This window comes from Teleopsis dalmanni, chromosome 1, assembly GCF_002237135.1.
Source record: "Teleopsis dalmanni isolate 2A chromosome 1, ASM223713v2, whole genome shotgun sequence".
NCBI classification, from domain to species: Eukaryota; Metazoa; Arthropoda; class Insecta; order Diptera; family Diopsidae; genus Teleopsis; species Teleopsis dalmanni.
Window position 1 is genome coordinate 141,890,911 of NC_051846.1, and position 14,290 is coordinate 141,905,200.

Here is a 14,290-nt window from a genome sequence, read left to right on the forward strand (position 1 = left end):
TAATTTTCGTAATCAAATTGTACCACTTTGCGGAATCAACCCGTACTTGTTTACACAAGTTTTTGTATATTTTGAACATTACTTTGTATAGACACAATTCTCTTTGAGTACTTACACATAATGTCTACACTTTGTATAAAATATATACATATGCTTTGTGTGGCACAAACACAGATAAATGTGCACGCATTTACATCAAATAATGAAAAAAAAGCTATTGCTTACCTTATAATAAAAATATTATTCCAACAATTTAGCTACATAATTTTCCTTTAGCTTTATATTCATTTAATTAACGTTGTGTACGTTGTATTATTGAGATATTATATTCTTTGTCGATGGTGAAGTTGATTGCTACGACGCTACTGCGTTCCACAAACAAAGCAGCCGCAGTCAACAAGGAAATTCATTTTTCTTATATTTGTAATAAAACAAAGAGCACATGCATTTTTCACAAATTTTATATAAAATTACTAAAAAAATATAATAGATGAATTATAACATTTATACATATTTTTCACAAAGCTTCCACACATTTATTAGGCGACGACGATGCATAAAAAGCAACTTAAAATGAGGCAGAAGAAAATCACCGCCGCACGGCGTTGCCCAAAAAATTACTTAATTTTATACAAAATAACTGCAATATATTAGATATATTTTTTTATATATTCACTGACGTGTTATATTTGCACATGTTTGTGCAATTTTTTTTATATATTTGACAAAATATTTTATTGTTTTGTTGAATGAAAATCACACAGATTTTTCCATTTTTCGACCGACAACGAGAGACTACTGGTGGTACTGTTTCTTTTTTTTGTTCGGCTGTTCTTTTCTGTGTGCACCAGAGTTACCATTCCTCAGATTAAAATAAATTTCAAGATTATGGAAAATGTGTGTTTTACAATTATTTTTGGTATTGTGTTTTTATAAATATAAAAATTTTTATTATTGTATTCATTTATTTCAGAAATCATAAAATAAATTTGTACTGTAGGCAAATAATGGCCTATTTTAACATCAGCTATAAATCAATTGTGGTATTTTAAAGTGATAGATAATTAAATTTTAAATATTGTTATCATATGATAAACATCTGTTCATACTTTTTTAAAGCTTCTACTTTTTATCTTTTCTTTTACTAAAAAAAAAAATAAAACAATTCAAAGAAAAATGTCAACTATTTTATGAAAATTTAATTTATTTTATTTGTTAATATTAAATTTCTTATATACATATAATTATTTTCAGACATTTTAAATTTTATTAAAATTTTGTGAACCATTCTACAATTACATGCATCGGCTATTGTTTTACCAAAAAATACCAAAAAATAATAAAGCCTAATACGTCAATAGATAGTCATTTCAAAATAGCAAATTTGTATAAAATTTTATCGATTTACGGAGCATACCTAAATACATCGGATGAGAATTTTTTGTAATCCAAATATATTTATTTATTCATATTGATAAAATTTATGTAAATACATGAAAAATATATATAAACAAACTATAAACCCTAATCAGTTAAAATAAATAATAAAAAAGATTTAAAACATCTACTAAATACTTTTAGTATATGTTAAAATTGCAAAACTTATAACCTATTTACGATTATATGCAAAACAAATGGTAATAACTGTCATGCAATTGTTGTTACACATTTATTGCAATACTACGATAACCATATAATCGCAATTATGCAGTTTTTTGCACTTAAAGTATACCACGAAACTATTTAATAACATAATTAGTGTTAAAATTTGCCATACAATTTTTCATTGGTGATGTCAAACTTAAAGAAATATAGTTTGAAATATTAATTCAGAAAAAAAACTAAATGTTTCGTTTATTGCAATTAATCAAAATGACCTGCTTAAATTTATTTTTAAAAATTTCCTTAAATTAAAGTCAGCTTAAGCAAGCTTTTACAAATGTCATTAAAGGTAAATCTAAAATACTTGAAGATTTTGTTACTACATCACATGTCACTGTGTATAATTTTAACCTACCCATGTATAATTAGGTTTTATACTTAAAAATAAATAATTGCTATATGTATGCTTATGATGACATTTTAATAGGTCTGTTTCACGAGACCTATTTTTCCTTACTCCAGTTTGTATAGTAGCGAAAAATTTTATAAATTAGCAAAGTAAATTAACGCCGTAAAGAATCATTTTTTGCAAAATAATATTCTAGAGTAAGTTATTGCTCTTTATGCGGCTTTATTGTAATAATTATATTCATTTTATATAAATTTTAATTACTTTTCTGTGTATAAATTTTACCATTCTAGAACTAAAACAAGAGGAAATAAGTTTATGTGGGTTGTAGAAATTAATATATTATTAACATAATTTATATTAATCATTAATATAACTGCAGTATATCTAAAGCAAGCAAAATTATGATTTATAACTGAATAAAATTATATTTTTAATTATATAATAATATATTATGATTACAATGTCACAAAGTATATTCCATATACAAGATGCTAAATATATACTACGAATAATCTACAGTTTATAAATAACATATTGCTTATATTTTCTCTAAAACAGCACTTAAAATATTTTTCAAAAAATATTTTCTGAGATGCCCTGTAAACAAACGAATTTTATTGGTTCAAAAATACTAGGTGCAGACGCAATAAAAATGGAACGCACGAAATGAATTTTTGCAAAATTTTAATGTTGCCAGACTACAATAAAATATGTTGGGAGGCTCCGTTTAGTTTAAGTAATAAAACAATAGCATTATGTATGTAGAAGACACTATCTTTTGTTAAACTGCTGGAAAAATATATAAAATAACAAATTATAACAAATTATAATATTCAAAATAATTGATATTTATGTTTTATTAATTGTAATAAATTTTACTTGTTTCATATTCTTTCTTTTAGTATATTTGTATATATGTGCAAAAGATGTCAAAAATATTTCGTTTTTTAAAATAAAATATTATATTTAACCAGAAAGGGCATGAAAGGAGATGACTGAGCGAATATTTGGCTTGCTACATCGACTTGCCATTTTAATTGAACGTTCAAAGTAGAAATGAAGACTATACACTCAACAGTATGTATTAATATCATCATAAGTAAGGCTTTTGTAATATTTATTATACATTTATACTTTATATTGAACATTTCGCAATATCACTTCAACATAGTTCACTAATTATTAGACTAGAATATTTCTGTTTTTTCAATGCTTTGTGCTTTATGTTTTTCATTACAATCGCATAAAAAATTGGAGGTACTCTCTTAATGCTGAAATAGTTGTCATTCTAGCTTAACCTATGTCTACACTGAATTCATAAGATAACAATTGCTATTAGAGAGTATAATTTGGCAGCCTTTCTATACGTAAATAATTATTTTAATAATATCTGCCCACAATGAGTATTAAATGTTCTATGTAACTTCAACGTCGGCAAAACAATAATATCTTATCCTTAGTTGTAAAATTATTATTCGAAGTACTCCGCAAGACTGTGTTCTGTGTGCATTGTTATAAAGGCTTCAATGACCTCCTGAAACTGGAAGCTTTAGGCTGCAACGTAGTAGCTTACTGCTTTTATTTTTCGCAGATAGGTACAAAATATCGTCTTTTATTCTCTCCAAATAGATAACGTTCAAATTAACATATTTCAACAAGTGAAAAGTCGTGCTTAAATTCTAAACTAAGCTGGGCATCAAATATATCTAAAAGGGTCCGAAAAGCCGTAAGTCGCAATTGGGGTCTAAAATGCTGCGTAACCCTTTAAATTCAATTAGTGTTACTGAAGGCTATTCTTCTACACGGATGCATATTTTGGTAACCCATTTTTTCGCAAGCTCTTTACTTAGACTGGGCAATGAGCAACATTATACTAAATGAATAGTTATAGATTTATACAGATGGTTTGAAAATAGGGTAGGCGGTTAGCAATTAGATTAGATCGGAAGTAAATAAATAAATTTTTTTTAAAGGTTTGCATTTTGATTCTTATTGCTTTTTGTACTTTTGTACAACATCATCAGTTAGAAGATCAATAAATAATAATGATTCTAGTATAGTTAAAGTTTAGTGTGGGGCAGGGATAAGCCCCCAGCCACAAAGGAATAAAGTGCGCAATAGCACTAACTTAAATCACAACAACAACAACAACAACATGAAATTTACAATTTCTATCAGTTTCTTCATAACATTTATTTCTTCCTTTGCTCTCACATTCTTAAACTCTTATTTCTTTTTTCACAATAAAAATAACAACTGTGCAATGAAGTCAGCTGTGATATCTATGCCATATTAGAATCATAATATAATAGGTGCATTCAGTAATACGGTATATGAAGATAAAATAAAGAAAGTAATATAAAAAGATATAATAATAGAAATAAAAAAATAACAAATTTTACTTATATTTATATTATTATTTGTTAATAATTATTAACGAAATTTTTTTTATTAACTTGAACGTTTTAAATATAAAAAAACATGAAGTAAAAAAATTGAATCGATTTCACGAAATCGAAAAAACTTTTTTTAGTAGTTTTAAATAGTATATGCCAATAAAACATTCACGAGAGGTCAGTAGATTCCAAAGGTAGTCAATTGGCTAGACTTAGAGGCGTTTGAGTTAATAAATCCGAACATTTTATGGCAAAAACTTCGGGTGCTTTGCAGTTAGCCAAAATAAGTCTACCGTTTTTATCACAAATTTCAATTTACCAGGTATAATATACTTACACTTTACAAATACTTTGCAACAAAGAATATAAGGTATTCTTTGCTTAGCAGTTTACATTTTCCATATAAAATCCATTGTGATTTTATATCCATTCAATCGAATGTGGACTTTTTATATGTAAAATGTAAACAAACAACAGGTGAGCTATATAAAAAGGAATTGAGGAAGTAAGTATTTATTAAAATCTTTTTTAATAATTTAATATGTAATAGATATATAAAATGTATATAAATGATTTCAATTATCAATTATATCAATTATACATTTGATTTTTTTGTGTAATATATTATTAAGTGAAGTTTATAAAAGTTCTATCAGCTGTATAAATCAGCTCATTATAAAGTGAACGTTCACGCATTAATATATAGGAGCAAGTGCCTAAATGATACAATGTGAATGCACTATTATTTATTAAATTTGATAAATATATACTAAATATTTTGCTAAAATGTACACAATAATAACAACCTTTACTAAAAAACTACTAATTTATTCGTGATATGTATTAAATATAAACATAATACTTGATAGAGAAAAGCACTGCAGGTTTTTCGACTTTTATTTTTTCTCGAAATGTTACTTTATTTGATTACAATAAATAAAATAAAATAATTTTTGGAAAATGAAACCTCTTATTTAAAATCTAGCTATAAAAATGTAATATATGATATACATCGTTTGAAATTGGTATAACAGCTATTATAAATATATATAAAATGCTTTCAGCAGCTTCTCAGTATGGTAAAAAATAGCAAGTTGCTTACTATAGACACTAAGCGAGATATTGGCATCACTGCATCATCTGTCAAATGTTATCTTTTCGCAAAAACCAAATCTTGCATATGTGCACATAATATAAACAAATTACAGGCTCCTCGGGGAGATATGCAGATCTGAGGTCAATTATTGCTTAGTCTAATGAACTGATAAACAATAATCTAGTCAAGGCGCTAAGAGGGGTTTTGAAGAAACCTCGCAGTTAATAGAAAGTAAAAGTGCTCAGGTGCACTGACTCAACTAGCCTCAACATCTTAATTAATAAAATTGAACATTAAAATGAAGCAATGTTCAGAATACAAGAAATATTAAAATTTCCTTTCACAATTAAATTCTTAATAGTTTACATTATTTATGCTTTAAAAAGTAAAGTTAAAAATTTTAAACCGCTTTTCAATTATACTTTCTTCACGTACTCCTAAAAATTTTTTAATATATTTATATGTATGTGTATTAAACATTAAAACAATTTTGCATATTTTTGAAATATTTCATTTTCAAAATTTTTAAATTTGTGATTTTTTAATTTTGCTTGATTTTTTGTTTACAATTTTTTAACATATGACTGTAATATTCGTTAAAATTTTCAATGAAAGTTCACAATAGATCGCTTATTGCTTTGGTAACATTTTTTTTCTGCAGTCGTGTTGTTGTTTTACGTATAAATTAGCATAATTACGCGAACAACTTGCTATTTTAGCAAGCTGCTGAAAGCATCTATAATAAATCCAATTTGAATATCAAAACCCACAGTTTTAAACCAATAGCATGCAAACATGATTTAAAACTACTAAAGTTTTGTTAGAATTGTATCCATATTATTAATGGAGACACAATTTAAGATTCTACATTTATATATACACTATATATTTATATCTGTCAGTCATAAGAGCGAAATAATTATCACTTATAATATATTACAAAATTTAATCGTAGCTGTCCATAGCTTATTTGTTACTGTATACAAAATTAAAAAAAAATATTTGTCCAAAAACCGAAAACATTTAAAAAATTTTCAAATTTCTAGTGCTACCAGTACACAAGCAATAGTGCCATTCATAAATGAACGTACAAGTTTTGGCACAACAATTTTTTTGAAAAATTCTGGCATCTCCAACTTTGACAGTTCTGTAATCAAACCAATCATTTCAATTTAGTTTTACTTTTTATTTCATTTATTTAAATTTAGTTTGTAAATATTTAAAAAATTTTCATATAACAATATCCGTTTCCCAGCAAAATTCCCAGTGTTTAGCCTTAAGAACAGAATTCAAAATCAACGTTTTGATCAAAATTTATCGAATGCTTAACCTGAAGTTAGAAAAGCAAACTTGCGAACAACGCATTGAAGCCGCATGCTATTCGAAAAATTGTACGTAATTCGCAATACCAAGATTAAAAATATAAGACAACATTTGGGAATTCTATTTTTGGCAGCTGGCTGCACACTGAACACGTGTTCTATCTGTTCTATTTTAATATAAACCAAAGATTGAAAATACCTTAGAGAGCAATAATGGCGAAAGTAAACGCAATAGAAAAAAAATCACATAAAATAGCGGACGCTGCGGAACCTACTTGTAAAGCGAAATCTACAGCAAAAAAGTTAAATGAAATGATATTCCATGCGACCAAGTCGAAGGTAACTAGCCCTTTGCACAACACCCATCGTACCAATCATACAATTTGTAAATACACAACACAACAACTGGCACCAACATTACCAAATAAAGGAAAGAGAAACTCTTCCGCAAAACCAAATCATAGTAATAATAAAAACACCGAAAAAGCGGTTGAACAGGTCAAAGGTTTGACCCCTGAAGTAGCGGCATCTATGCAGCGAAGTAAAAATGAAGGTACTACTTTTAAATGCGTCAATTTTAAAATACTTATGCAGTGTAATATTTATTTTAATTTTCTTGTAAATGTTAACCAACTTAAAATTAAAATATATTATATTGCTATTTCAACAGAGGCTGTCAGTGATTTGCTGACGCGAATCCCTGAAATCAGTAATATATTTGATGTCCATTCGCGCATTGGAAATGGCACTTTTAGCACGGTTTTACTTGCTACGATGAAAAGAGAGAAGCACTTACCGGATCATTTGCGTAAAAAATATGCAATAAAGCATCACATACCGACTAGTCATCCGGACCGTATAAAAAAGGAATTGCAATGTATGGCCACTATGGGGTATGTATTATAAAAGTATTATCATTAGTTATTGATAAAGAAAGCATTATCAAGAATTCATTACTGTATAGGGATTTATGGTCAAATATCATTCTTTAGGAGATTTTTTAAATTGAACTAATGTCCTCATGTATCAAATATTTTTTAGAAACTAAAAAATATGCTAATAAAAATAAATATACCAAGAATTTTTTTTCAAATTATTTATCATCAATATTCAGTAGAATTCGTTTCACTTAAATAAAATATGTCAAAGACACAAATAAAAGCCAAATATATGCATATATATTTGAACGCAAATCCATTTGGTGGCTGTGATGACGTAGATAGCACAATATTTGCACAGCAGTACATTTATATTAAACGCCTACAATTTTAACAGTGCCTACCACCACCAATCATTTGCACAACTTCTTATTACAATTTATCAGACATTGACGTCATCAGTACGCAAAAAAAAAAAAAAATATATATATATAAATAAAAACACACCACCAGTTCCCGCAGCACGTTGTTTATACTCATATCAACCTTCACCCTCACCTTGATACAATAGTAAGCAATACGTACGTTCTTCTGCCGGCTCACTGTATATAAGAGTAATATTTTTACATATAACTTGGTTGAAGGTAAAAACTTTATAACTTTTGTATGTTTCTTCATTCATTCCATGTATGTTTATAGTAAATAAATTGTTTATACAATAGTGTGTGCAATAAGTACAAAAACCAAAACGTCAACAGTTTTTGTCATTAGTACTTAACTTGTAGGTGGCAGTGGTTGATATGTAATTTTTATCAGCTTTAGATGTTGATATAAAGATATCAAGAGTAAATTTCCTAATAAATATTAAAGTAATCAATAAAAAAATATATATACCTGTATAGCATATTTGCATTTTTAGGATTCTAATGGTGTTTAATAACCACAAGCATATTTGTAAATATTGAATTTAAAAAATAGAAGAAATACATATATTGATTTACACGATATTCATTTGAGAATCTCCAATAGTTTATTTCATGTGTATATAAAAGTTTAGTAGCATAGATAAATAAATGGTCTATTGCGTTATCGATTTTTGTACATATAAAGTATTATTTGAACGCATCTTGAAGTTGTCATTGCAGTCTATTTTTAAGTTTTTTCGTATTAGTACCTTAAATGACTCTAGCGGCAAGAATTTTTATTAATATATCTTATATACTAATCCAGTTTTGCCGATTTGGTGCAGTTCTTTACCAAATGTAAGTGCTAGGGATTGTATATATAAGACCCAATAGTTTATCATATACATATAAAATGAGCATTCCCTGCATGCGTGTCTAAAGTAAAGAGGTTTTTTAGTAATTAATATAAGTGCCATTTATAAACAATGTGATATTTTCAATATAAGGTTTTATCATTTTATTAAATGATGTTGGGGGATTTTCTGAACGTTGTTAATTTTTCTACTATACACGAGATATTTTCTGAAATATTTACACGTTACATTTTTTATATAAACATGTACATATTTTTATTTATTGAAATGATTTAATTCATTCGTATTTGATTCTACCAATCTGCTGTACAAGTGTATCAACTTAGAAACCAAATTCAGATTGATTATAGAGGACTGAAGAAATGACTTTTAAATATCTATTTATATTGTAGCCTCCTGCTAAAAAACACAAACGTACGAAGTCTTGGCTGTATTTTTAATTATATTAATGGTCATTTAATTTAGTTAAATTTATAGTTATCTGTATTTTTTATTTTTATATTTCCGCTTACTTATATTTTTAGTTACATCAATAGTAATTTATTTTACACGTACAGCTATCTTTATTTTTTTATATTTATATTTTTTAGCTTATTAAATTATATATAGCTTAATTTATATATAGTTATAATTGTGTAATTTTTGTTTTTATTTTTATCTATATACTTATCAGTTTGCGGATGGGGATAAAGTATGCCCCCAGATAGATTATAGTCTGTAAGGTTAAGTATATACCTTTTTGTTTAGGCGTTTCTCCGGTGACTAGACTTCACCGTGACCGGGTGTTATGATTAGGTAATACACCGTGGGCATGACACCATGTTATTCATGGTTATGGAGCTATGACAGTGACAAAGCTCCAGTTAGCAGATAACTGGAGGTTTGGACACACAAATAGACAAATTCATATTGAATAACTTAAGCTCACTTATATTTTGTTTAAAACTATATAAATAATAAAATATTTTTTTTTTTAGTGGCACTAACAATGTGATTGGTATTAATTGTTGCATTCGCTTCAACGAATCTGTTGCCTTTATTATGCCGTACATACAACATGATCGGTTTCATGATTTCTACACCAAAATGAATTTAGAAGAAATTAAGATGTATATGAAGAACCTATTGATTGCTTTGCAACACGTGCATAAATTTAGCATAATCCATCGTGACGTTAAACCAAGCAACTTTTTATACAATAGACGGAAGGGACAATTTCTTCTCGTAGATTTTGGGCTGGCGCAACATGTGCCCCCACCTCAGCAATTAAGTATAGATTCTTTAACACTTGGTAATAGTGAATATCAGTTATTAGCGATACCAGGAACCACAGGTGAGAGCAAAAGACAGCGAGAAATAGATGGATCTAATGGTAAATGTGAAACTGAAGCTCCGCCTAAACGTATACGAATGGGACCACAGGGTGATCATCCTACATCTTCTGTTACTTCTGGAAATTCTCCTAAGGTTGCAACTATCGACAACACTGGTCAATTTAAGATGCCATTAAAACAACTTAACGAAATATCAACCAATGCAAAGCCAGTTGTTAATAATTCCAATTTAAATTTGATTTATGAAACACCTCCAGGTATTCCAGGTAAAAGTGTTATTGCAAATATGCGTCAAAACGCAATTTTAAATACGCAAAGTACACATTTATCTTCAAATCCCGGTACTACAATGGTTGCTCCTATTGCAGGTAATGAGGCCAACACCGCTGCCAGCAAATATATCACGAATCGGAATCTCATATCAAGTAATGTGGCGAAATGTTCTTGCTATGGTCATCCGAAAGTGTGTAATATTTGCCTTGTAAAGAAAGAGATGCATGCATCCCGCGCCGGTACACCAGGCTACCGACCACCAGAAGTGTTGCTGAAATATCTTGATCAAACTACTGCCGTTGATATTTGGGCTGCTGGTGTGATCTTGCTTTCAGTAATGTCCTCGGTTTATCCGTTTTTTAAAGCGCCCAATGATTACGTAGCTCTTGCTGAAATGGTTACAATATTTGGTGATAAGTGTATACGTAGAACTGCATTTGCACTAGATAGATTAGTTACACTAAGTCAACGGTCAAAACCATTAGACCTACGTAAACTATGTGTACGATTTCGAAATCGAGCTAAATTCAGTTCAACAACTTTATTGGAGAAATATCGGCGTGTGGATGGATCATGTGAGATATGCAAAAACTGTGATCAGTTCTATTTTAACTGTCTGTGCTTGGATAGCAATTACAATACAGAACCTCTTGATAAAGATGATGATATGTTCCCTGCCAGCGCTTATGATCTACTTCTACGTCTACTTGAAGTCAATCCACACAAACGTATTACTGCTGAGGAAGCATTGAATCATCCATTTTTCGAAAGCCTTAAGAACTCTTCTACCTCACCAAAACCTATTGAAGATGATACTCACCCCAGGAAGGATCACTAAATATTAATTGTTAAAATGATATTTGCAAATATGTATTATATACAGATTTTAACATTGTTAAATATTGAACGCAGAAACAAAAAAAAGTTGTTGAACAGAGTTTTGTGAATGTTGTTCGACTATAATTGTGTTGATATAAATCAAATTGTTTGTAATTAGAAAAGCGTTTGATAATTTTTTAAAATATTGAAACGTTGCAAAATTGTTAAGTATATAAAGGTAAAAAATTTTCTAAGATATTTATAAATAAATTCTAAAGTGTAAAATATAATAAAAAATATGTTTTTACATTTGTAATTAATAATTTATAAGTAGAAATGTACACATTTTCCTTAAGCACACAAATTAATATTTAAATATATTTATATAATTTGTTCAAAAATCAATTACTTAATTAGTTTTATATATATTTTTGTTATATAATTGATTTACAAAAGCAAATATTGTCATGCAATGATAAAAGTTGATTCTTGTTTAGTTTTTTTTTATTGAACCAGTGCTTGTTATATATTTGTATTATATGTATATATATTATTTAATGCATTTTTTAAGTTTTTAATTAATTTGTTGAGTAAAAAATAAAGTACATAATTTAGAAACTACATATTTCACATCTTCTTTTATGTTGCGATACAATAAAATAAATTCAAATAGTTTAATATTACAGTTACCATTATCTATATAAACTAAGTAGATTGATGCGAAGATAATATTAAAGTTTTCATTCTATATGAACTATATCAATGATGATTTGTAAATGGATTTGTAAAAGGCCATAAAATATAATTTTTTACAATTTTTCTTAATACGTATATATTGTCTATACGCATATCTAAGTTAGGATAACTATGGATATAGAAAGTATACATAAATTACTGGTATGTTGCGTGAGCTATCACTTTCACTTTCCAAGAACGGTCGGATCTACGTCCGGTCATTCGTCGAGTTGGACGATTAAGTGTTGCTCACCATATCCAAAAAAGGGACTACACAATCAGATCCCTACGAGTTACATCACTTTTGTTAAACAAATTCAATAAATGATTGACAGAGGGTAAAGCTATACAGAGTTACAATTTACATAACTGACCATCATTTTTCTACACTGACTGTATGCATGAAAACTTGGTGGAAAATATAGGAATCATATTAGGTAACCGTTAAGCATTTAAATGCGTTAATAAATTTTAACTGCAAATTTTAAAAATTGTACTTCAATCACAAAATTTAAAGCTTAAATCAACAAACATTTCTTGAAAGAAATAAAGATCAGAAAGATTAGCTTTACTATAGAATACATACATATTATTTTGTTCCTTCTTTTAACATATATAGAATCAAAATAATCTGAACATTATACAATTAAAAAAAATAAATACAAAAATTTAAATATTTAGAATTTATTTAAAAATAAGAAATATTACTACCTATAAAGTTTAAAATATGTTTAAAGTACGTTTTTAACCCGTTTCCATTTTCTTTGTTTTTATTTTTTCTTTTTCTACTTTTTCTTCAATTTTCATGCGTTTGCCAGCAACTACTTCATCTTTAGATGGTTGTGTTTCCATAACACGTTTTTTCGGCTGTTTATAGCTGCCATGACCAGCAGCCCGTTCAGATTCCTCAACACTATACGGTTCAGTTTCTAAAGCTTTTAAACGTCTCTTATGTACTTTCGTACGGAAATGTGATTGCATTGCGTGATCATCGGTGAAATATTTTGCGCAATGTATACAATAAAACTGTGCAAATCCAGGTTGCTCCAAGTCAACAGGTTGATTAATAAGTTCTGCGCTCTGTGTATTTATGTCAGAATCTATTTGATCCAGATCGCGAGTTCGATTTCGAACACGCCAGCGCCGACGAAGATGTGTGTCGCCAGAGTGCATCTTTTTACGCTTTTGTACCATACCCATTTTTAAAGCTTTACTTTAATAACTCTTCACTAAAAATAATTTAATGTCCAAATGTACACCACGTGTTTTTTGGTGTTCGGTATAGAATCTTTAAAAACTGTATAAAGTATATTTAACAATTATCAATAAATAATATATTAATAATCTAGATCTCAAAACCGACTTTTATTCGCTTTTAAAATAAATTACGTTTTTATTTTAATAAAACCACAATAATTTCGTTATTTGACAAGTAATAAGATGTGACGATAAATGTCATTTATAGAATAAAAAGTACTGCCAGGTAAAAATGGTGCAAAAATGATCTAATCGACTTAAGTAATTAATTCAAAAATTATTTAAGAAATATATTTATTTAAGAAATATATTTTGTAAACAAATTTTAATCAATTAAAAGCTAAATATAAAAATCGATAAAAAGTTAAATAAATTAATAAAATAATACGAAAAAATGATTTAACGCGGAATGTAACCACATTCCAACAAGACAATTTGTACTCGAAAACATTCTCATTAATAAATAGACTTATACGGCGTTTACATTGGCCGAAAATGGCTCATTTTGAATGAGCCATTTGAAAGTGTTTACATTCGTTCTATTTCATTTGTTCTCATTTCAACAGCTGATTTTTCAACTTGCATGTTGATTTGATTTTTGGCCTGTGCCAAAAAAATGTTGCATGAAGGTTAAATATGCCTCCAAACCTTACATTAGAAACTTAAAACATATTTTTAACTTCGATTAATTACTTTTTGGGAAGTAAAAGTTCTAAAAAGCAGTGCATCGTTTTCAAGAAAATGCAACCACCAAACATTTGTTTACCTTTTTTTGTAAATATGTTAAAAAAAGCTTTTTCAAACTGTCAAAATGCCATGAAGAGCTTTCATTTAGGGTATGTTCAATGGATTCCTTTGCATTTGGAACGTATGTGGAATGCATTCGA

At 28.1% G+C, this 14,290-nt stretch overlaps 3 protein-coding genes across 5 annotated transcripts in view; 1 reads left to right on the plus strand and 2 right to left on the minus strand.

The window, feature by feature from the left end:
- Nucleotides 1-849, minus strand: part of LOC119669066 (serine/threonine-protein kinase minibrain-like) — a 44,864-nt gene extending 44,015 nt beyond the window's left edge. The window contains exons 1-2 of the mRNA XM_038078826.1: nt 681-849; nt 226-473 (exon numbers count right to left, since the gene is read on the minus strand). The gene's annotated coding sequence lies outside the window, so the exon portion shown is untranslated. The remainder of the gene's footprint in view (nt 1-225; nt 474-680) is intronic.
- Nucleotides 850-2,988: 2,139 nt separating this feature from the next.
- On the plus strand, nt 2,989-11,650 carry LOC119669075 (cell division cycle 7-related protein kinase). Of its 3 annotated transcripts, none has more exons than XM_038078836.1 (5): nt 2,989-3,091; nt 6,762-7,381; nt 7,499-7,721; nt 9,963-10,585; nt 10,688-11,650. In XM_038078836.1, exons 2-5 carry the CDS (start codon nt 7,042-7,044, stop codon nt 11,428-11,430), a joined length of 1,929 nt encoding a protein of 642 aa, XP_037934764.1. In that variant the 5' UTR covers nt 2,989-3,091; nt 6,762-7,041; the 3' UTR covers nt 11,431-11,650. The 3 variants fall into 3 exon arrangements, with proteins under 3 accessions (XP_037934764.1, XP_037934763.1, XP_037934765.1); XM_038078835.1 differs by lacking the exon at nt 2,989-3,091 and adding an exon at nt 6,531-6,655; XM_038078837.1 differs by lacking the exon at nt 2,989-3,091 and having other exon boundaries at nt 6,669-7,381; nt 9,963-10,576.
- Nucleotides 11,651-12,823: 1,173 nt separating this feature from the next.
- Nucleotides 12,824-13,539, minus strand: LOC119666882 (zinc finger protein 593 homolog). Its single transcript, XM_038076163.1, has one exon. It carries the CDS (start codon nt 13,344-13,346, stop codon nt 12,891-12,893), a length of 456 nt encoding a protein of 151 aa, XP_037932091.1. The 5' UTR covers nt 13,347-13,539; the 3' UTR covers nt 12,824-12,890.
- Nucleotides 13,540-14,290: the final 751 nt, after the last annotated feature.

What these genes read in the sequence shown, in the direction of transcription:
- LOC119669075 (XM_038078836.1), top strand. Translation starts at nt 7,042, where the DNA reads ATGGCGAAAGTAAACGCAATAGAAAAAAAATCACATAAAATAGCGGAC. An exon ending in CAATGTATGGCCACTATGGG is followed by an intron (nt 7,722 to 9,962) that starts GTATGTATTATA and finishes TTTTTTTTTTAG; the next exon opens with TGGCACTAACAATGTGATTG. An exon ending in AACACCTCCAGGTATTCCAG is followed by an intron (nt 10,586 to 10,687) that starts GTAAAAGTGTTA and finishes CTCCTATTGCAG; the next exon opens with GTAATGAGGCCAACACCGCT.
- LOC119666882 (XM_038076163.1), bottom strand. Translation starts at nt 13,346, where the DNA reads ATGGGTATGGTACAAAAGCGTAAAAAGATGCACTCTGGCGACACACAT.